Source organism: Lipotes vexillifer, unplaced genomic scaffold (assembly GCF_000442215.2).
Source record: "Lipotes vexillifer unplaced genomic scaffold, Lipotes_vexillifer_v1.1 scaffold496, whole genome shotgun sequence".
In the NCBI taxonomy this organism is placed as follows: Eukaryota; Metazoa; Chordata; class Mammalia; order Artiodactyla; family Lipotidae; genus Lipotes; species Lipotes vexillifer.
Genome location: NW_006786690.1, coordinates 5,222,633 through 5,245,627, shown reverse-complemented (window position 1 = coordinate 5,245,627; position 22,995 = coordinate 5,222,633). Strand labels below are relative to the sequence as shown.

The 22,995-nt window shown below is 56.5% G+C and overlaps 1 protein-coding gene across 1 annotated transcript in view; it reads right to left on the bottom strand.

Annotated features, from left to right (window-relative positions):
• The window catches only part of HSPG2 (heparan sulfate proteoglycan 2), an 88,570-nt gene that overhangs the window by 55,723 nt on the left and 9,852 nt on the right, over nucleotides 1-22,995 (bottom strand). Inside the window, exons 2-21 of the mRNA XM_007459310.1 lie at nucleotides 17,919-18,054; nucleotides 16,655-16,699; nucleotides 10,974-11,083; nucleotides 10,814-10,872; nucleotides 10,349-10,509; nucleotides 8,571-8,699; nucleotides 8,120-8,374; nucleotides 7,923-8,042; nucleotides 5,798-5,929; nucleotides 5,503-5,647; nucleotides 5,257-5,408; nucleotides 5,015-5,161; nucleotides 3,354-3,517; nucleotides 2,655-2,834; nucleotides 2,363-2,559; nucleotides 2,107-2,254; nucleotides 1,261-1,388; nucleotides 828-914; nucleotides 675-733; nucleotides 440-507 (exon numbers count right to left, since the gene is read on the bottom strand). Of these exons, the coding sequence (XP_007459372.1) occupies nucleotides 440-507; nucleotides 675-733; nucleotides 828-914; nucleotides 1,261-1,388; nucleotides 2,107-2,254; nucleotides 2,363-2,559; nucleotides 2,655-2,834; nucleotides 3,354-3,517; nucleotides 5,015-5,161; nucleotides 5,257-5,408; nucleotides 5,503-5,647; nucleotides 5,798-5,929; nucleotides 7,923-8,042; nucleotides 8,120-8,374; nucleotides 8,571-8,699; nucleotides 10,349-10,509; nucleotides 10,814-10,872; nucleotides 10,974-11,083; nucleotides 16,655-16,699; nucleotides 17,919-18,054 (2,622 nt within the window). The remainder of the gene's footprint in view (nucleotides 1-439; nucleotides 508-674; nucleotides 734-827; nucleotides 915-1,260; nucleotides 1,389-2,106; nucleotides 2,255-2,362; nucleotides 2,560-2,654; nucleotides 2,835-3,353; nucleotides 3,518-5,014; nucleotides 5,162-5,256; nucleotides 5,409-5,502; nucleotides 5,648-5,797; nucleotides 5,930-7,922; nucleotides 8,043-8,119; nucleotides 8,375-8,570; nucleotides 8,700-10,348; nucleotides 10,510-10,813; nucleotides 10,873-10,973; nucleotides 11,084-16,654; nucleotides 16,700-17,918; nucleotides 18,055-22,995) is intronic.

Here is a 22,995-nt window from a genome sequence, read left to right as displayed (position 1 = left end):
GGAATGCCTGATTCCAAAATCTGCCCAGTTCTTTTTTCTGCAGACACTTGATGCTCCCACCCTCAATGCAAACCACTTCCCTCCTCTGAGCCCCCATCTCCTCATCTGTGAATTGGTGATGCTACTAGCTACACCATTGTGTCAATGTGGAATGAAAGCACAGTTCAAGCAAAGGTACAGTACAGCTATAACGAGAATGACTAGCAAAGGACCTGAGACTTGAACCCAGGTCACCTGCCACCCCAAACCAGTGCTCCTTCCTGATGCCGGGCCACCTCTCATGAAGGGGAAGACGAGCCCACCAGGCCCATCCGCCTGCAGCTAGGTCACCACCCACTGGCCAAGGAGCGATGGAGAGGATGGAGCCTCCTTCCTCCCTCTCCCAGCTGTGTGCTGGGACCCAAGGCCCCTGGGGTGGGGGAGGGGAGGGCACGCGTACCTTACAGAGGCAGGCCTCTCCAGAGGTCCCCGTGCTGCCTCGCTCATCACAGCGCACAATCTGCTGGTCTGGAGACACAAAGTAGGTATGGGCAGGCAAGATGGGAGTGGGATGGACATCATCTGGACAGAGTGGGGCGGCTCTCCAAGGATCATGGGGTTCGTGCTGGACTTGGGGACTGGGGCATGGTGGGCAGCCTGGGGAGGTGCCAGGGGATGGTGGCTGCGATACTCACTGGTGGGCCTGCACTTCCCGCCGGGCTGGATGGGGTTGCCCTCATATCCGGGGGCACAGCTGGGGGAGGGAGAGGGTTGTCAACAGCACTCCCATGCCCCCACCCACGATGGCCTGCTTCTCCCAGCCCCCACCCCAGGAGGCTCTCCCTCACCTCTCACAGCGGCGGCCCGTGTAGCCTGGGGCACACGCATCACACGTGGCTTGGCCATCCGTGTCCAGGAAGCAGGTATCTGAGAACCTGTGGGTACCAAGTGGACAGGACATGGGACAGGGATGTGATGATGGGCCAGGCGAGGGCTTACAGTCCCACTCTGGGAATGACTGCTGTCCACAGGGACATAGCAGGCTATGAAGCCCACCTGCTCTTGGTCTGCAGCCTCATAGCAACACTAGGAAGACAGATGGGCCCATTGTATGGAAAAGGAAGCAGGCCTTGAGAGGTCAAGGGGCCTAGTATAATTTAGCGACCAGGTGAAGATTTGAACCCAGGCAGGTCTCCCATCTCCCTGCCCAGAGGATGCCCCTAGCCTGCAGCACTACCCACTCCCTCAGCCCTATGTGCCCCATCTCGAGCTGGGTCTGACCTGCGGGAGGCGTCGATGTATGGGCAAGGGCAGGGCCGGCAGGCAGTGGCCGTGGCCCTGGTGGCGTCGCCAAAGAAGCCGGCCTTGCATTTGTTGCACTGTGGTCCCTCTGTGTTGTGCTGGCAATTCTGGGAGGAAGGGGAGGGAGTGGTCAGGTTCTACAGAGCAGCCCTCTGACCCCAGTGTGAGGCCACATTGGACCAGATGGGCTCCTTGAGGGTGGGCCTTTGAGGCTAGCTGGATCAGCCTCTCCCATCATGCTGGAACTACCCCACAGTTTTGCAGACAGGGGAGCACCCGGTTCCATCGTGACGGGGAGCTCACCACCTCACGTGGCAGCCTGTCCCATAGAAGGTTCCAAATGCCTGCTTTGTATTGACCTAAACCCACATTCTTCTTCCAGTCTGCACCCACTGGCTAGTTTTGCCCTCTGTAGGCCGTTCCTTCTACCCCTGACAGCTCTTCAGGGATTTGGAGATGACAGTTTTCCCTGCTTGAGGCTTCTTTCTGTCAGCTCCACAATCCCAGCTCCCTCCACCATTCCTAAGACATAACGTGTGATTTATAGGCTCCTTCCTCTTAGGAATGCCCTGCTAAGGGCCATGCTTTACACAGTACTCTCCAGGATTGGTCTGACCAAGGTGGAAGAGAGTAGCTCTTTCACCTCTCCTATCTGGACATAGTATCTCTGTTAATGCGTCCAGAGGTCATGACAGCTTGGGTGGCAGCCATGGCAGTCACTCTGGAGGCTTGTGCTAAGCTTTGGGTACAAGGAAGCCTCAGCCTGAACCTCCCACCGAGGCCTTGCCCCTAGCCAGTATCCAAATGCCAGCTGGCATGACTCACCAGGCAGTGGCCATACACAGGGTCACAAGAGCTGGCATGGCCATTGCAGTTGCAGCCAGAGCAGGTGCCCAGGTAGGGCCCACCAGGCACCCGGGTGAAGTGGGCATCACAGCTCTCACAGGACAAGCCGGAATAGCCAATGGGGCATCTGTGGGGACAGGACCAAGACAGTGGCTGCAAGAACCACGAGGCCTTGCTCTTCCTCCCCTATCTTTGCCAGGGTCCCTGTGGTCCCCGGCCCTGCTGGGTCAGGCACCTGCACTCCTCTACGCTGTGGGCGCGGCCATGGCTGGTAGCATAGGTGACAGTTGTATCCATGGAGATGTCACTCAGCCCCACGCTGGCCATCTTGGCATTGTACACTGTCTGGATGAGCACAGCTTCCAGGCTCTGCAGCACCTGCAGCATCTCCGCTCGCTGCACTGGCCGGCCAGACTCATGGACCCAGTGCTCCTGGGTGTGGACAAAGGTGGGAGGGGTCATGCATCAGCACCTGCCCAGCCTGTACCCCCTTCACCGCCAGCCCTGAGGGATCAGGCCCCACACACCTCAGAGAAGTGGACTTGGCGCAGGTTCACAGAACCAGGCTGGGTGGGTGTGTGGCCTCGGGAGAGCAGGCGATGTCCGGCGCCCACCAGGACCACGTCTGGCCGCTGCACTGGCTCCAGCATGCCACGTGCCAGCTCATAGCGCACCTTGTAGCGCAGGGAGCCACCGTAGGAGTCCACCTGGCCGAGATAGGGCAGATCAGGGCTGGGCCAGTCATGGGCACGCTTGATTCCCACTGTGTGTCCACTCGTTCCCCTCCTCCCTCACTCTGCATAGCTGGTACTGAGTGTCCAGCACGGAGCTGGGCACAGGGAAGCAGAGATGGGTGGGACTTGGGCTCTGCCTTGGGGATGCTCAGTCCAATTTGGGGGAGGAGTCTGATAATACTGTGTAAAAGGTGCCCAGGGAGGCCGGAGGAGGGCACTGGGGCCAGCTCAGACATGGCAAGTGGTCCAAGAGGGCTTTCCAACAGCTGAGTTAGCATTCCTCCCAACCTGACCATGGCAGGCCTGACCCTGCCCCGAATGAATGAGCTGCTGCCCACGGGGGGCTGCGCTGGGGCAAGACAACACGTCTCCCAGAGCAAAGACTGCCCTGCTGCCCCCCAGCTTCAGAGGGAGCGGAGCCCAGGCAGGTTCTGGGCATGTGCAGTGGGGCTCAGCCACCTCCCCATCCAGGGCAGCAGCCCGGCCTGTCACCTTGTTGCCCAGGAACTGCTCAGGCAGAGCCCAGAAAGAGTCATGGACCAGGAAGCGTCGGGACAAGTCGACCAGCTGGAACTCCTGCAGAGCGGTGTCGATCTGCAGCTGGGTGGAGGAGAGAGGCGGCATGCCGGGCTGCGTGGGTGTCGTCACATTCACACCTGGGTGGCAAAGGGGAGGGGTGAGGGCCATGCATGTTGTGGCCTGAGATAGCCCCCTTGAGGGGCTGTAACCCAGAGAGATGGGAAAGTTTTGGGAGAAGTGTGATTTAGAGAGAACGTTAGTTTCTCTCCCAAAGTCAAATAAAAGCAAAGTTTTTTTTTCCTCCTGAAGTTCTGGAGTGTCTCCTAAAGCATGCTCTGGGCAAAGCCAATGCTTCAGAATGATGGTTGGGAACCATCTGGGAACCCCAGGGTCAAGGAAAGGTCAAGGGGATTTTTTGCAGCAGGACTTTTCAGAGCCTTTGCTTGCCAATAGATCCATGGACTGTCAGGGTTGGAACAGCCCTCAGGAGGCAGCAGAGAGCTACACAGGGCTGAAGAATGGGCACCCAAGCCCTGGTTCCACCACCCTCCAGATGTGTGATCTGAGCAAAGGCCTCAGCTTCTCTATCTGTAAAATGGGGGTAATAGTGGCTTGCTTCACAGGGTTATTAGGAAGCTAAAATGAACAAACTGATATAAAATGCTTAAAACAGAATGTGGCACAAAGGAGATGCTCAAAAACCGGTTAGCTGTTACTGTTGCTGCTATTATGACGGGTCATCTAGTCCAGCCCTCTCCTACACACACACACACACACACACACACGCGCGCACACACACACACGCGCGCGCGCGCGCACACACACACACACACACACACACACACACACGGGAATTCTCTGTACAGCACCCTCCCAGATCTCGAGGGAAGTACCAACCATCCAAGAGATGGCATTTCTGTGATAATGGCAATGTTCCTGAACCCAGGTCCGTTTGATGCCTGGGCCCACGCCATTCTGCCTCTCACAGCCAGAGAGAACTGAGTCCAACTGCCTGCCTTTATGTTTGGGAAAACAGGCCCAAAGAAGCCAAGAGTCTCAAAGTCACACAGGCAGTGCATCTGGAGGTCAGCCCGGGGCTAAGAAGATGCCAAAGCCTTGGCTCTTAATGCTCTGGGGTCACTGGTGCCTCTGCATTCTGCAGGGTGAGGATGATGAGGACAGTGAGGATGACATCAGGAATACTTACTGGGCACCTACCAGGGACCAAGGACTATTCTCAGTGGCTTATGCATATTAATCCATTAAGTCCTTATAACAACCTGGGTAGTTAATATTTTATCCCCATTTGGTAGATGAGAAAACTGAGACACAAGATAGTAACTTGGCTACGGGCACACAGGCAGTAAGGGTCAGGGTCAGAATTTGAACACGGACTCCGGCTCCAGAGCCCATCCTCATTGTCACCTAACGCAGGTGAATATCAACTGTGGGTTTGGCTTTTCCTAAAAAAGTTTGTTTTCCCCTGAAATGCTCTTCTTACAGGGCTCAGCATTTCTTCAGCAACGCCGTGTCCCTCCCTGAACTGGCCCCATGTGTCCAGGGCATGCTGCTCTCCCATGTCTGCCCTCTGAGCCCGCTGAAGCCTGCCACTTGCCTCCCATCCACCAACGCACCCTTGAAGTCACTGGGCCGGTCAAAGCACAGCCGGATCTGGTCTCGGAAGCGGTGGCTGCTCTGGCACACGGTGGTGATGCCAAAGCAGAAGCAGGGCAGGCAGGAGGTGCTGTGCTCCAGGTAGAAGTGCCCGGCGGGGCAGGGTCCTATGGGGCGGCAAGGGAGCAGGCTACGGCCAGTCCTAGGCAGGCAGCCCCGGCTCCAGCCCCACGCCCGGTGCCCACCTGCCCATAGGCCGTACCTCGCTGCGGGATGAGCTCCAGGACACCGTCGGGGATGCCAAACACCATGCCTCGGGTGTTCATGGCCTCACAGGTGTAGGCGCCCTGGTCTGCCTCCTTCACATCACGAATGGTCAGCGTGCCACGGCCTCCCTCACTCGTCATTGTCACCCTGGTGGGCCCCGAGACAGAGGTGGGGGTCAGGCCTGGACCACTGGCCACACCTCCGCCACGTCCCCAGCCCCTGCCGGGGCCCAGAGCTGTACCTGGGATGAGAGGGGATGTGGCCCCAGTTGAGTCTCCAGTTGATGATGGGGGTGGGGACGCCAATGGCCACACAGGTGAAGGTCACCGTCTGGCCCCGGGAAGCCTGGACTGACTCTTGGGGAGGGGTCACCACCTGGGGAGGCACTGGGAGATGGGAGCAGAAGTGAGGGGTGGGAGGGGCAAAGGGAGGGGAGCGAGGTGGGGGTGGGGTAATGGCTCAGAGGAGCCAGGCCGAAGAAGAGACGGTGGGGAGGGGCCCAGGGCCCAGAGCTCGCCGCCCAGCTCCCTGCTCACTGCAGCCAAACTCGTCACTGCGGTCGGGACAGTCGCTTTCCTCGTCACAGTGGAAGCTGGCCGGGATGCACGTGCTTGTGGAGACACAGCGGAACTGCGTGGGCCCGCATACATCCTCAGGGTGCTTGGCGGCTGGGGACAGAGCCAGGTGGTGTGGGCAGTGGGCACTGCCCTCAGGGAGGACCCCCCATTGCCTACCCATGCCCAACAGCCCACCCTGCCCACCTTCCCCAGGTGTCCCCAGGATCACTGTCTCATCTCGCCCACATGACAACACAGCTGCCCTGACCAGGCCCAGACCCAGACTCTGCTGCCACGACGCCGTCCACAACGTCATGGTCACCGGTCAGCAATGAAGCACACTCTACCTGCATTCCCCAAGACAGTTATACCTGGCACGCCACAGTCACTCAGCTCCTCCCACAGCCAGCCACCAGAGAAGCCCAAGACCGCTGATCAAAGGCACAGGCCAGGATCTCTGGACGCCGGGAACACCTGGGCAGTTCTGGCTACTGGAAGGGTCTTGCGAGGGCCTGCGGCAGCCTGGACCTCGCTGCTCTGTACCCCTCTAAGTAGCCTGACCTGAGGCAGCCATCTATGGACTGGCCAGAGGCCTGGAGCTGGCCTGGCCCCAGGGCTGGGCCCCAGCTAGACATCTCTGGTAGATGGTAACTGACATTCTTTTTCTGGAAGACTGAGCTTGATACAGACACACAGGCAGGGACAGAAAGGGCAGAGTGGTGCAGGAGCAGAGGCCACCCGTCCACAGAGAAGGCACAGAGAGGAGACCGGGAGGCAGCCACCTACTCCCACTCCCTTGGGGGCTTCTGTCCCAACACCCCACAAGCCCCCGAAGTCATCTGGCTTTCATGCTCTCTGTTCTGCGCTCTGCCAACAAGGACTTGGTCTTCCTTAGACTGTTCCCCCGCAGAGGCCTCTGAGAAGGGCTTTTCAACTAAAACCCTCAATTACTTCTCTGTCCCAAAGGGCCATGTTGTCAGGCAAGCTTAGAGCCACAGAAGGGCATCATAAAACTCTGTCAGTCTGCAGCACGATGCTGCTTCTCTCCAGGGTTTGCTGCAGAGCGGGGAAGGTGAGGGGAGGCAAGGAGGAGAAGCCGGACCAGCGGACACTAGGAATGTCAACACGCACTCAAACATGTGACCCAGGATCACAGAGCAATGGTTAGAAGATTATCCTCAATCTTGGACTAATAAGCCCCAGGGTTCACCTCATAGGACAGAAACCACAAGATGCTACCTGATATGGTCTCTGACTCTCCAGTCTCACCCATTTGACTGTCATAATGTTTATAACATTGACTAGATGGATGGACGAGCAATGGATAGATGGCTGAACAGATAAAAGAGGAGGAAGGAAAGATGTTGGCTATATGAACGGCTGGCTGCCTGGAGAGCTGGCAAGATGGATAATGCATGGATGGATGATAGATGGACGGATGAACACATGGGTGGCAGGAAGGATGTTGGACAAATGGATGGATGGATAGACAACAGATTGATGGATGATAGAATGGATGATGAAACGGACAGAAGGAAGGATGCTGGATACGTAGATAGGTAGACAGACTGATGAAGAACTTTGCAGATAAATAATGGATGGATGAATAGTTGGATGAGTGGGTGGGTGGGTAAATGGATGCAAGAGAGGAAAGATGCTGGACAGACGGACGGACAGATAGTGTATAGTTGAATGGTCACATGGATGAAAAGCTGGGCAGATGGAGGAACAAATAACTCAGAACCAGCTCTAGATGAAAACACTCTAGACCCGTAAGAGGAAGGCTTTGACTCACACATACATCAAGGACCCCTTCATCAAGCGACCCTCGTGTATCAAGCCTACTTGTCTGACCCCCACACAAGCATATATGACAAAGAGAAGATGAACGGTAACAAAATTAATAAAGAGACATTAACCACGGGTAGTCCTACTGCTTGCTACGAAGGCCAGCTCAGAGTCAAAGAGAGATAAACCTTAAAGTTTGTCCCCAGGGCCTCTACCACTTAGCCAGGGACAGCACACAAACCTGCCCTCGAAGGGTTGGGGCTCGGGGAGCTAGGCCAATGGGCCGGGGGCGCCGGAAGGATGCTGGGACACTCACGGCAGTCGGCTTCATCGGTGCGGTCCTCACAGTCAAAGTCGCCATCACAGCGCCACAGCTTGAGGGCACACTGCCCGTTTCCACAGGGGAACTCGTTGGGTTCACAGGGTGGGGTGGGGCCTGGGGGGACCAGGCAAGGTTCAGTGGCCATTTCCCCGCCCCCTGCATCCCCACCCACGCCCCTGCCCGGCCCTCACCGCAGTCCAGCTCGTCACTGCCGTCCCTGCAGTCCTCCTGCCCATCACACACGTAGTCTTTGGGGATGCAGTGCCCACTGCGGCATGTGGCCTCGTGGGGCCCACAAGGCACGGGCCTGCCTGGACTGGGGAACACAACCTGGGGAGCAGGGGTGGCTGGGAGCTGCCGTGGGATGGCTGCCTCCGGCTGGGATGGTACAGGTGGTGTCTCCGCCAGAGGTGGTGGCTGCGAGATGAGCTTGGGGACCGGCTCCTCTGTGGACAGAGCCCGCTTAGCGTTGGCATGAAGGGGTGGCTCCTCATCCCTCGCCCCCTGCCACTCCCCAGGCCCTGACCCTGTTATCACCCCTCCTGTGTCCCTGCCCACCTCCCGCAGACCCCTTTGCCTGCAGCAAACCCTCGCAGCCCCGGACTGACTTGGAGGCCACCGTGTCCCCAGACAGCCCCTCACCACAATCGAGTTCATCAGACATGTCCCTGCAGTCAGGCCTCCGGTCACAGCGATACTCCAGGGCCACACACTCATTATAGCGGTGGCAGGCAAACTCCGCCTCGGTGCAGACCCTTGGGAACTGGGGCACTGCGGGGGTGTGGGACAGTCAGAGAGGCAGGCAGGAGGTTGGCAGAAAATGTCACGGGTGGCACAGGCACTGCAGAGCTGGGAGGGGGCTTTGGGGCTCCGTGTCAGGCCACGTGGTTTCTGGCAGACTCAGCGAGGGCACAGAGCACGTGGTGAGCACATCCACAGCACATGTGGGATGTGGGCTATGTGGCAGTGGCCTCACCCATCCCTTACACAAACCCCACACACAGTTAACACGCCACACCATGCAATGACCACAGCACACACGTGCAGGCCACAACCAGGCCTAGAGAGGATGCACAGGAAGGGGAGGAGGGGCGGCCTGTGGGCTGTGCCCAGCCATCTTGCCCTCATCCTTCCTTCCCCTCCATCCATTAGCTTCTCTAGTTACCCGGCTCAGCCTGGGTCTGGCTTACACTCTCACCTGGTGTCACTGCGGCCACCACAGCGGCCAGGGGGGGCGGGGGTGTCTGTGCTGGAAAGGAAGGTGTGATCAGCAGCTGTCCCACCTGGGACCTGGGGGCTATGGGCTGCAGGGCTGAACCAGGCCCATCCTACCATCCCTAGGAGGTACTCATTGGAAAGTGGGGATAAGAGGACTGGAGCCTCAGCAATCTTCAGACCTGGGCCTGGGGATGCCAAAGAACAAACTTGATCTTTCGGCACATTGATTGAGGTTTTACGTGCAGAACAAATGATTTCACCCTTTTTTTCTGATTGGGTGACACTATGGTAGGGATGAAGTTTGTTCAGTTCTGGGTTCCGCTTAGTCTGGGATGGTGACATTTCCCAGAGAGAGGACTGAGATGGAGACTGGGATGGGATGGGAACTGTAGCTTGTGAGGAATGAACTGGGACTGCTTGGCCTAGAGAAGAAAACGCTCAGGGAGTTGAAACAGGAGACAGAGGGTGCAGTGAAAAGAAAGCTGGGCCTGTATAAAATGGATAACTAATAAGAACCTGCTGTATAAAAGAAATAAAATAAAATAATAAAATAAAATAAAATAAAATAAAATAAAAAGAAAGCTGGGCCGACTGAGGGTACGAAGGCCAGGCCTGCGCATATAATAGCTGTGTGGCTTGGGGCCAGTGTCCTGTTCTTTCAGAGCTGTGTTTCTCAGTTCGTCTCATCACAGGTTCTGGCAAGACCAGCAGAGACACAGGGTTTGGTTTACATTCTGGCTTTTGCACTATCTGTGTATGTGGATTTGGATAAATCATTTTTCCTCGCTGGGCCTCAGTGCCCTCATCTCTAAAACAGGAGAAATAATATCTGCTTCATAGGAATTCTTATGAAGACTGAATGGTCAGTGAAGAATTGTTGGTTATTATTAAGCACAAAAGTGTTTTTGGACCTGAAAGCACTGTATGAAGAAAGGAATTATTATTACCTATTGTCAACATAGAGAGGTTAATAGAGAGTGGAAATTGGGTCTACTGAGTACATGTTAGAGGAAACACATGTTGCTCAACCCAAGCCAAGATTGCCTAAAGATCGATGGGGCAGACTCATAAGGTAGTGAGCTCCCTGTCCCTAGTGGTGTGCAAGGCCAAGCTAGGACAGCCCATGGTAGTGACACTGAAAGGGGGCCCACATGAGTCTGAGAAGTTGGAGGAGGTGACCCTCAGCTCCAGGGCGGGCTCACCTGTGCCCAGGCGTCGGAACTGGAATCCCTGGGGAGAGGTGATGTAGGAGGCGATGGAGCCACTGGAGATGACGGTGTGGAGCACCTCCTGAATCTGAGCCCCATCTGCATTCCCTTCGGAGCCCACATCCAGCTCCACAAAGACCCAGCCGTCCAGCTCCCTAGGGATGGGTGTGGGGGGCAGGGCAGCAGGGTGAGGAAGACGCCTGGGGTCTCAGCTCCTCCCTCGGCCCCCTGCCTGACGCTCAGACCTGATCTCTTGACTCTCCCCCTGCTCCTGATTAGCCTGTACCCCATGCAAGGCAACTTAAAGTCCAAATTGTACCCCTACCGATTCCCGAATTTCTACCAATAGAGGTTCAGCCCATTAGGCCTCTCTTGCCTCCCCTCCTGGCGCCCGGCCCCTCCCCATCCTTGTCAGTCCCTCACCAGCCCCCACCCCCCACCCCAGGGGACCCTTCTCACTTGATGAACACCACACTGACAACCTGGTCTCCAGGAAGCTTCAAGTACTCTGACTCCAGCTGGAGAGGGACACAGCACCATCAGCCTCCAGATCCCTTCACCCCACCTTCAGTCCTGCCCTGCCATACTCGGGGAGCTCCCCAAAGCCCCTTCACCTCACCGTGTCTACCACAGCCTCGGACACCTCTTGGAACTCCTCGGAGCCCGCATCCTCCAGCTGAGGGCTGTAGTCGATGGAGCGAGTGAAATTTACCAGGGCTCGGAAATAAACTGCAGAAAGGAGTGGGGGGGGTGTCACTATGAGGGGCCCAGCCTGGCAGGTAGTGGCCTCAGGCAGCTGGGCCAGTGGGTGGAAATGGGGGCGATGGTCCCCAGAGGCCTCTCGCTGAGGCTGACACCTGTGTGCCCACAGCTGTGCCCAGCACTGCCTGTAGGAGCACGTGCTGTAGTGGCCCTGGCAGGCCGCCCAGGGATCAAAGCCGAGGCCCCACCCTTGAGTGAATGGCTTCAACTAACAGGGAAAATGGCCCGATCCAGATACCAAGTGGTAATGCAGAAGAGAAGACCTCCACTGGGTCAGAGGAAGGCTGGGTAAGAAGGGGTGGCTTCCAGAGGAGGAGGACCTGGCACAGAATTTTTTTTTGGCCGCGTGGCGCCGCTTGTGGGATCTTAGTTCCCTGACCAGGGATCAAACTCGGGCCCCCCGCAGTGAAAGCGCTGAGTCCTAACCACTGTATCGCCAGGGAAGTCCCCCTTTTTTTTTTGGCACAGAAATTACTCGAGAGTGACATGCTTCCCCACCCCCCCATTCATGCCAGTCATGACCCTCAGGGCTCAGCTCAGTCATCACCTCCTCCAAGAATACTGCCTGAGCTGCCCTCCTTTCCCAACCCTGGCTGGGTAGAGGCCTCTCCTCTGGGGGTCCCCCAGCCCCTTGGCTTCTCCCATCAGAGCACCTTCTACCCCACGTGGCACAGATCCTGCCAGAGCATCATCATAAAGATCGTGGGTTCTGAGGTCAGCCACACATCAGGCATGGACCTTACCTCTCTGAACTCTGTCTCCCTTTTGGTCAAATGTGCATATTAATTACATTTTACCACACTGGGTTGCTGTGGGGAAGAAATTATATCATGCTTACAAGGCCATCTCCGTGTGAATGAAGATACAGCGCCTGGCACAGAGCAAGTGCTAGGGAATCAGAAGCTGCTGTCATCTTTCTCTCTACTGCTAGACTATAAACTTGATGGGGGGAACCCTTGGGTCTCATTCACCCTGTACCCCAGTGCTTGCATAGAGCCTGGCACAGAGTAGGTGCCTAATAAGTGATTGCTGAATAAATTCATAGCAGATTGGGGTGAGCATACACTTACAACTATTGTTTATTAAGCACCTACTATATACACTTTATGGACATTAAATCTCATAATGTTCAGAGTTCATAATAGAAGTTATAAATATGAGTTGCAAATGAATCATATATATGTACACACACATGCGCACGCACACACACACACACACAGTGCTTAGATCAGAGCCTGGCACATAGTAGGGGCAATATAATATGAGCTATTACTATATGAGAAGCAGTATAGCTTAGTGGTTAAAAGCTCAGCCTCTGGAGCAAAATTTCCACTTACAAATTAAAATAACTTAAAATTGCCCTGTGACCTTAAGCAAGTTACTTAATCTCCCTGTGCCTCAGTTTCCTCATCTATAAAACAGGGACGATAGCAGTGCCCACCCCAGAGGGCTGTTGGGAGGATGAAATAAGATAATGAATGTAAAATGCTTATGGCAGTACCTGGCTCACACTAGGGGCTGCATGCATTAGCTGTATTATCTCTGGTCTTTAAGACAAACTGAAGGAATGGATTTGGTTTTATTTCTTCCCATCTGAGAGAGGCATTCATTGCTTTATCGAATCTATACTGAAGGTCTTTCATATGCTTGGCAGTGTTCTAGGGGCAAGGGATATAGCAGTGAACTTCATAAAGATCACTTTCTAGGGGGAGGAGAAAGGAAATAGAACAAATGGGCAAGGAATATACGGACTATTAGGGAAAAAAAAACAAGGGCCAAGGGAGCGGGTGTGCTGCGGTGGGGGTAGGTCCCTACTTCCACAGGGCAGCCAGGAAGGCCTCTCCACACAGGGGATGCTTGAAGGCAGAGAGTAAGGCACTGGGAGGCCCCTGAGAGGAGCGCACTCCAGGCAGAGGAGACAGCAGCTGCCCCTGAGGCAGAAGTGGGCTCTGAGAAGTGACGAGCAGCGTGTGGGCAGCAGAGCAGGGAGTGGCACTGGCTGGGCCTGTCCTCTTTCCCCTTTACTCTGTCTGGCAGGTCCACAGGTGCACACGCCCTCTGCACCTGGACCCTCCCCCACTGCGGCTCACGGAGCAAGTCCTGGGCACATCAGGATGGCAGCCTAGCAAGCAGCCGGAGGGAACTTCTGCACCAAGAGAAGGTGCTTGTGAGGGCAGCGCCGCCTGCGCTGAATCACGGGGACCATGATGGGCTGGGCTCCTGGGTGCCGGGCGGGCGGGGCCCCGTGGGCTGGAGCGTGAGGGCCGCGAGCTTGGCCACAGAGGCCTCTTGTGAGCTGGCACAGAGGCCCATTGAAAGTCCCCCACCCTGGCCCCTGGCCTCAGCCCTGCGGCCCAGCGCGGGCGAGGAGGCCAGGCCTCTGCCCAGGAATGTGCCCGCTGTTGGGGGAGGGGGCTGAGGCTCCACAAAGCCCCTTTCTACTAGGGCCTGGGAAGGGCACGGACCCTCCAACCTGACCCCACCCCCTGCCTTCTCCCAGATCAGGGGCAGGTCAGGATGAGCACACCCCCTTTTCCACCCTGAGCGGCCTCCCTGTGGCAGGTATCCGAGAGCTGGGCAGAAGGTGAGTTTCAGGAACCAGCCCCCAGAGCTGAGGGTGCTGATGGGGAGTGATGCAGACTGGGGTGGGAGTGCTCTCTGGGCGCCTGCCTGGCTGAACAGCTCCACGCTGGCCCTCATCTGACCCCATCTGGACAGCACAGTTGGAGCCAATGGCTGGAGGGACGGGAGGCCCAGAGCTGCCCGGCACCCCGAGTCGGGTGGGGAACGGCACACCTGACCACCCCCAGCCCCAGAGCCAACTACCCCACCTACGCTCGATACGGAGTCCCTGCTCAACAGAACGCCTCCCCCACACACCTGGGCCCCCGAACCCCAGCCCAGTCCCTCTGGGTACCCAGGATCAGCGAGGCCCGAGGCCCTAGCCTTTTCCCCGAGGGGTTGCTGCACCCATCCTGCCTACACCAGGGGTCCGGCCCACTGTGCTTAGATTGTGTGCCCGGCTAGGGCCTGGCTGCCTCCTGGGCAGGGGCAGGGGAGAAGGTGAGGCCAGCTGGGGCGGGGACAGAGGCAGGCCTGGCCCCAGACCCTGCAGAGAGGTGCCTCTGACCCTCAAGAGTGACCAAGTGCAGGCCGGGAAGGAAAAGAAGACAAAGGAGTGAGAGGAAGAGCTGGGAGAGGAGGGGGAGGGAGAGAGGGAAAGGAGACTCCTCATCGGGCTCCAAGACCATCACACCAGCCACGGGAGGGCGGCCCGGGGGTGGCCAGGGCCTGCAGAGAGGGAGGTGAGGAGGGGCAGAGACAGCAGGGAGGTGGCGAGACCAAAGGGAGAGACGGAGGGGGGAAATGACAGAGAGACACAGAGACTGATGGAGACAGAAAACAGAAAGAGATGAAGCAGACAGAGAGATGGAGACAGAGACACAGAGAGATAGATATAGGCAGAGACACAGAGAGAAAGTGGTGGGGAGAATGAGAGAGAGAAAAGACGAGACAAAGGCAGATTGGAAAGAGGGAAAGACAGAGGGACACGGAAGCAGAGATGCAAGTCCAAGAGGTGGAGGGAGAAAGGCAGCGTGAGACAGAGACACACAGAGTAGGAAAGAGATGGCTCAAGGCAGGGGAGGGAGGGAGCAGGGGAGACATGTAGACAGTTTGCCAGCAGGACAGACAAAGAGACAGTCAGAAGGTGGAAAGATTGGGCGAGGGGAGGTGGGCAGGGTTCCCAAGGTAGGGAGGCCGAGCCAGGAGCTGTCCAGGAGGGGTCCTGGCCTGGGGGTGGCAGTCAGGGCTGGGACAGAGCCAAGGGGAGCCGCAACACTGCCCGAGGGAAGGGGTGAGGGAGGAGCCGTCTCAGACATTCCAGGGTCGGGGGTTGGGTCAGTCAAGGGGTGGCCAGGCACGGCCCCATCATGGTCAGGACGGCCCTTGCTTACCAGAGTTAGGAGGGACCTGCCCTTGGGCAAGGCTGAAGCAGGCACACTGACCCTGGGAATCAGGGAGACTTATCTGATGCCTCCTGGGCCGAGATTCAGCCCAGCTCTCTGGACCTGCCCCGGGGGCAGCGGGCTGGTGCCAGCGTTTGGGTCTGGAGGGCCTAAGGCCCCACATCTTCCCATAGATCAGCCCCACCTACAAGGAAAGGCTCCGGCCCTGCCCTTGGGCCCTCCCCTTGGGCCCTCCCCAGCTACTGCCCCCCATCCCCATCCTTCCCCCACCTCTGGCTTCTCTTGCCCTCATAGCTGCTTCTCATGGGAGGAGGTGGGTTAGCAAGGACCACTCAAAGCAGGTGGAGCTGCTGTGAGCAGCCCCCTGGGAGGGGGCTCTAGATATTTCTGAAGGGACAGGGTGGACTGGCCCAGGGCCTCAGCAGGCAGACTTGGCTTGGCAAGAGGCAGCTCCCAGAGACACATTAGCATGGGCCATTCTGGGGTGTGCATTGTGTGCATGGGGCCCACCTGACACCCACACACAGGCCCCACCCAGCTCCCAGGCATCTGTAGCCCTGCAGAGACCTACACATGGAAAAGCTTCAGGCAGTGTCTGCTTCCCAGGTGCTGGGAGGTCACAGTCAGGGCTGTGCCACCCAGGGGTCAACCGTCCTATCCATACTGGCCCGGTTAGGATGCCACCCTCTGGCATTGGGATGCTTCTGATACTCCAGCCGTAGGGAGGCAACCCCGTCCCTGGAGGGACCCAGGCCAGACTCGCCCCAGGCCTGCTGGGGTGGGCAGCACAGGGATGCAGCGGGGCCACCCAGTGGTGACTCTGAGCTGAGCTCCATCCTTGGCCCTGATCACGTTGTGCCCAGGCACTGGCTCCCAGAGAAGGCAGCAGGAACCGCATGGCTTTGTCCTGAGTAGTTCCTTCTCTCTCCAGAATCCCAGGGTGGGAGGAAACAGAGACTCTGAAGCCCCGGTCCCAGCGCTGGGCCAGCTCCTGCTCTGGCTGTGCACTTGGAGTTCTGGCAGAGTGGGCAGCTGATGGAGGCCTGATTCCTTTCCCTCCAGGAAGCCCAGCCCTCTTTCCCCAACCCAGGAACTTCGGCTTCCCAGCAGGTGACCCGACCTAAGGCAGGCTCTCTCCCAGGTCCAGCTCTTGGCTTACCCGAATGCCTGTGCCACAGAGTCCCCTCTGTCTGCCCACCCCTGCCTGGGGACCCCCACTCTGCAGCATTCACCCCCAAGGAGGGCTCTGGGGAAGGACTCCACAGCCGAGCCGCCCAGGGAGGTGAGAATCTGGTTTTGAATGCTGAGTGGCTGACTTTCAGTCCCTATCAGAACCGGGCATTTCCCAGCACAGGCAGACACAGAACCTGTCCATACCCAACCTTGCAGGGACTGGCCAACCAAGGCACCCAAATGTCACTCAGCGGGGATAAGACCATCCCCATGGCAGGCACAAAGAGCCCTCAAGGCCCTCAGTCCAGGAGATGCCGCCTCTGTGGCTTGGGAAGACCTGCTCTGGGTCTTCCCCGGGGGCAGGATGGGGGCCTGTGCGATGCCCCCAGACACTTACCCATCTGGAAGTCCCCGCTGCCCAGGTCCCCGCTGCCCACACCATCTACAAGCAAAAGAGAGACTTATTCAGCAACAACTAATCTTTTTTGAGCACCTACTGGGTGTCAGGCACTGTTCTGGGCACCTGGCACACGGTGGGGAAGGTCATGAAAACACAGCTGTTGCCTCCTCTCCACACTTAGGGAGGGCCGGCCTGTAAAAGCCAGCTTGGAAGCCTCCATCAGAGAGGGTGTGGACCAGGATGGATGGGGTGGGTGGCACCAGGTCAGACTGGCCTCTAGGTGAGAATGGGAGGAAGTGGAGTAGGGGGCCGTAATCATCCTCTACTGTGCACTGCCCACCACCCTCCCCTTAGGTCCTGCTCAATCTGGGCTGTAAGGAGAAGCAGCCACCAGTCCCGGGTCACACAGTTTTAAGTGGAGGATCCTGCGGTCACTGGAACCAGGGCTCAGGACGCACGCAGCTTTTAGCCCACCTCTTTTTTTTCTGAACTAAAAAAAAAGTTGCTGTACAATATTATACAGGTTACAGGTACACAATATAGCGATTCACAATTTTTTTGTTTTTGTTTTTGGCTGTGCCGCACGGCTTGTGGGATCTTAGTTCCCTGACCAGGGATCGAACCCAGGCCCCCGGCAGTGAAAGCGCCAAGTCCTAACCACTGGACTGCCAGGGAATTCCCATGATTCACGATTTTTGAAGGTTATACTCCACTTATAGTTATTATAAAATATTGCCTATGTTTCTCATGATGTACAACATATCCTTGTAGCTTATTTTATAGCCAATAGCTTGTACCTTTTACTCCTGTACCGCTATATTGCCCTTCTCCCCTCCCCTGTACCCACTGGTAACCCACTAGTTTGTTCTCTACATCTGTGAGTCTGCTTCTTTTCTGTTATATTCATCAGTTTGTTGTATTTTTTCGATTCCACATATAAGTGATATCATACGGTATTTTGTCTTTCTCTGTCTGACTTATTTCACTTAGCATAATGCCCACCAAGTCCATCCATGTTGCTGCAAATGGCAACATTTCATTCTTTTTTAGGGCTGAGTAGTATCTCATTGTATATGTATATACCACATCTTTATCCAGTCATCTGCTGATGGACACTTAGGTTGCTTCCATATCTTTCTTAGTCCATCTCCTGAGGTGCCACCTTGGGCAAGCATCCTGGAGCCTCTTTAAGGACCAGTGGGAAGAGCCCCAATTCCGTCCTTACCCCTTCCACTCCCAGCCACCAGAACCCTCTGCTCACCTCCGGAGGCCTCATCAGCCAGGAAGTCTTCATCATCAGAAAGGTCTGAATAGCTCCAGCCAGCACGGCCCACTGTGACTGTCTCTGCATCCTCGGGCAGGGACAAGCCATCATATGCCCTCAGCCCGCAGGTTACCTGTGGGACACCACATGAGCAATTGTGTCAAACTCTCCAACTCCTGCCAAGCCCAGGACCCCTCTTCTCACTTCAAGGGGGAGCCCAGAGTCCCACCCCAAGGCCCTCCGGCAGTTAAGTCAGACATGGTCTGGCAAAGACAGTCAGGCTGGGGCTGTACCATTGTTTTTGACTCAGTTTCCCCAAATCTCATTAGCCCCTGCATGAATCCTCAAATAAACTTATAAGTTTGTTTTGGGCCACACTGCGCGTCTTGTGGGATCTTAGTTCCCCGACCAGGGATTGGACCCGTGCCCCCTGCAGTGGTAGCGCGGAGTCCTAACCACTGGACCGCCAGGGAAGTCCCGACAACAAACTTAAAATCACTTTGGTACGTGACGACTCTTCGTCCTTTGGAGAAGGCAAGTGATGTCCAGGACATGAGTTAATGGATAGGGAGACACAGGCAGGTAAAGGGTGACTGGGGCCAGCAAAGATGGGGGATGTGGGCAGGTGACAGGGTGGCCAGGGGCAGCATGGATGGGGGACAGAAGCAGAAATGGAGGGGAGGTCAACTGAAGCTGCTGCCCCCGACAGCAGCCCCCTGCCCCCCTGCCCCAGCGATCTTGGCCACCTCTTTCTGCCTTGGTCTGGACTCCAAATCTCCAGGCCACAGGGAACACATTCCAGCCATGCTGGACATCAGCTCTGGCACTTGTGGCCACACTGACAGGATCATCTGCGCACCCAGAAGCGGGGGTGGAGCCCAGCTGCTGGGCTGAACGGGGGGCAGGTCAGGCGTGGTGTCAACTCATGTGACCTCGGGCTGCAGCTGAGCCCAGCACAAGCTCCACCTCAGGCTCCCGTTCCACAGAGGGGCGGCTCGGACCCCGCACCTTGCAGGCCGGTGCAGAAGGGCCCCAGCAGCCATGACCCCTGCCTTTCTTGGGGATGTGTGCGGACAACGAAGGCCTCTTTCCCCTTAGACAAGATTGAGGTGTTTCCAAAGGAGTTTTACAAAATAACTTAGAGGAAAACAAACCCAGCAGAACCCAAGGAAACCCCAGAGCCCCCAAGCACAAGAGTGCATGAATTCACACACCCAGCCCCAGATGGCCTGGCGCGAGTGTCTCAGGCCTGCCCTGGCCTCAGCCCTATCTGGGGAGCCCAGCCTGACCAGGAGGAAATAGTCTCACTTGTGAAAACCAAACCCGGCCTTCACTGGCTAGACAAGGTGGTGGCAGCAGCAGAGAGGGCCAAAGACGAGAAGAAAAACAGAGAAACAGCCAATCCTCCCTCCCTGCTTCCCCAGCTTCACACAGCCCATGTCTTGGAGCCTCTGGCCTTTTCTCAGCTGGTGCCTCTTTTGGAATATGCCCTTCCTCCTTTTGTTTACCTGGCTAACTCCAGTTCATCCTCCGAAACTCGCCTGAACATCACCTCCTCTAACTACTCAGTAACAAAATGGAACAAACTCCATATAGGCCTGGAAACATGGAGGACTCTCAAACACATTATGCTGAGTGAAAGAAGCCAGACACAGAAGACTCCATAGCATATGATTTCACTTATATGAAACCCACGGGGGAAAAGTCTAATCTATAATGACAGAAAGATCTGTAGTTGCCTGGGACCAGGGGTCGGGTGTGGCTGTCCGGGAAGGGTCACAGGAAACCTTTTGGAGTAACGGTCCCCTGATTAGATACAACTCATTCTCATTACTGAATTGTACACTTAAAGTGGGTATGTTTTATTGTATGTAATTTACACCTCAATAAATATGACTCAAAAGAAAATCTCCTCTGGGAGGCTTTGTCATGACTCCTTGGCCTTTCCAGCCACCTCTGCCCCTAGGCTGGGTTCTGGGCCCTCCAGGGCTCACACTGTAATGACCTGTACCTCCACTGGAATGACAGCACCTTGAAGGCATGGCCTGTGATGAGCTCATCTCTACCTTCTCAGCACTCCATGTTAAAAATAAATGCTTGAATAAATGAATGGACAAAAGTGTCATCACCTATTAATTCTAGCTGCTTCCTGAACATGACTTGTTCTGAAGGTACCACCCACCCCCAAGCAGTCTGTATGCATCTCCCTCCCAGGCTGGGAGCTCCCTGGGGGGAGGGGCTGGGTGCCATTTGGTCATCTTTGTGTTTGCAGTGCTACCAAGCCTTGCATAATGTCTGCACTGCCCATGTCTTATCCCCTAAAGCCCCTTCCCCGCACAATCCACTGGCATATCCCTCCTCCTGTTCCTTCCTTTTTTTTTTTTTAATATATATATTTTTGAATTCACATGTATTTTATTTCATTATTTTTTGGCCACACCACACAGCATGTGGAATCTTAGTTCCTCGACCAGGAATTGAACCCGCATCCCCTGCATTGGAATCGCAGAGTCTCAACTACTGGACCACCAGGGAAGTCCCTCCTGTTCCTTCTTACCCCTCCCTCTCCCTCTAGACAAGTGCCCATTCCAGCCCTGGGGCCATGCCCATGAGGTCTGCATCCAGGAATAAGCCTTAGAACCTCAAGGAGCTGGTGAGAAATAGATTCCTGGGCTCCTTCTCAGAGCTGCTGAGTCAGACTCTCCCCACCCCATCCGGGAGGGTTAAAGTCGTGCATGCTCAGGGGATTCTGACACTCACGGGTTACGAACCACAAGACTAGCCCCCTACCAGGGGTTCTCCCTCCTCCCCTGGGTAGGGGTAGAGGGCAATGTTCCCACTGGGTTGGGGGCGGGGGTGGTCCTGAGAAGGCCCTGATTGACCTAAGGGGACTGAGGCTAGGGCTGGTGCAGGGGCACAGACACTGGGCAGAGGAGGTTAGAGGGGCAGGACCCTCCCGACTTGGGGAGGGCTCTCTTTGTGTCATTGCCACCCCCTCTCCCTCCCCATGGAAGCAAGGCCGTGGAGGGCATGCATGGTGCACAGAGATTCCTGGCAACCCCTAGACACCAGACTGCTGTCTGGAAAGGAAAATCCTGGTGGTAAGCAAGGTCTAGAGCTTCTCCCAGGGAGGGAGAGGCCACCGGGGCTTGGGAATGGACAGGAAATAGCAAAGAGAGATTCAACTTGGAAAAAATGCTAGGAACACACATCTGCAGTGAGAGGAGAGAATCCAGAGCATGGCGGGTCCTGGACCGAAGCCCCTCCACCCCAGGGACCCCAGGAAATGGTCTCTGTGCATGCCAGCCTGCCCTTGCTTGCAGTCCCTAACCCAGGACCCGAGGCTTTGGGGTCAGATAAGGGCCTGCAGCAAGGCACAAGCCAGCAAGAGCAGAGACTTCACTTGTGGAAAAGCTGAAGATCAAAAGGTTTTCACAGCTGTATTTTACATCTGAGAAGGGAGATGAAGCCAGGCTGGAAAGAAGCTTCCAGAAAGAGCCCCAAAGAGCCTGAGACTTGACCATAGAAGGGAATTTGGATTCAGAGCTGGCAAGTCCAGGGTCTACTTGGACTAACATTTATTGAGCACTTACTATGCAGCAGGCACTCCTTTAAGGATTTTGTAGGTGTTAACCCAGGTCAGGTGTTAGGTAACCCCACTGTAAAGATGGGGAAATGGAGCAGAGTCAGGAACCTGCTTGAAGATCTAGCACAGGGTAGAGCTGGGATTTGAACCCTGGTGGTCTGGCTCCAACAGCTAAGTCCTTACCACTGTGCCACACCACCTCTGTAACGAAGGCTGTGGAAGAGATGAACCAACTGAGGTCACTGAGAGTCACTCCCACAAAGCCTCTCAACTGCAATTCACAGTTTACAGAGCACTTCCTCAGCCTCAGTGTCATGTGACCCTGACAATGACCCCCTGAGATGGATGAGCTGGTTTGGATGGCCCCCACTGGCTGGCAGAGTCAGGACTGTCCCAGGACCTCTGAGCTCCCTACCCCAAGCCCCTGCTCCCCAGGAAAGGACATGGGGCTGGAGCTGGGCCTCTGGGCTGGCCATGAGGCCCAAGCAGTGGGCAGGGCCAGGAGGCCCAAGGCTGTCCAGTCTCCAACCCCAACCGGACCAGCTCCCAGGATGGCTCATGGGATGCCTGAGCTGGCAGCGTCCTGGACCCACACAGTGGGTGCTTAAGGTCCCAAGGAGGGCCATCAGTGGCTCCAAGGTCAAAGGCAGAAATAGAACCCAGGTTTCCTGCGCTGCAGCCTGTCTCCGGCTGTGAGGGAGCCCTGCTTCCTTCCAGAGGAACCCAGCACTTCAGGCAGGCGCTGGAGCCGGATGGCGGGGCCAGACAGGAGGGCAGACCTGGGTCAGAGAGGAAGGAGTCAAACAGAGAAGGGGATTTTCCAGACCCTGCAGGTTCCTGGTGAAGGAAAGGAGGGGGCAGCTGACTCACACAGGCCAAGGACTGTTCTAGACTGCTAGGAACAATTGCGTGCGGTGGAGGTGTGGGCAGAGTGCCCCCCACCCCACAATGGCCAGGCGCTCCCTGAACACAGGCAGGGTGAGGCAGTGGGGGGACCAGACAGGCAGGATATCAAACAGACGGGGGACTTCTGGGAGGCAGCCACTCTCAGAGGCTGGGTTGGATCCAGGCCCTCCAGTGAGGATGAGGTCGCACATGGAGCTCCAGGTCCAAGTCCTGCAAAGGCCCCTTGGGGACCGGGGACATTGGCTGCGCCTTCCTCTCCTGGCCTGGGCGAGGATGCAGAAGGAGCCAAGGATGTCTGGGAAGAGTGTGGGGGTGAAAGGTCAAGCCATGAGCGAGGGGTACAGAAGGCAGAGGTTTTGGGGTGCAGGGGGAGGTACAGATACAGATAGTGGATATGGGGTGTGGGGTTTTCAAAAGGAGTTTTTAGGGGCTTCCCTGGTGGCGCAGTGGTTGAGAGTCCGCCTGCCGATGCAGGGGACATGGGTTCGTGCCCCGGGCCGGGAGGAGCCCACATGCCGCGGAGAAGCTGGGCCCGTGGGCCATGGGCGCTGAGCTTGCGCGTCCGGCAACGGGAGAGGCCAC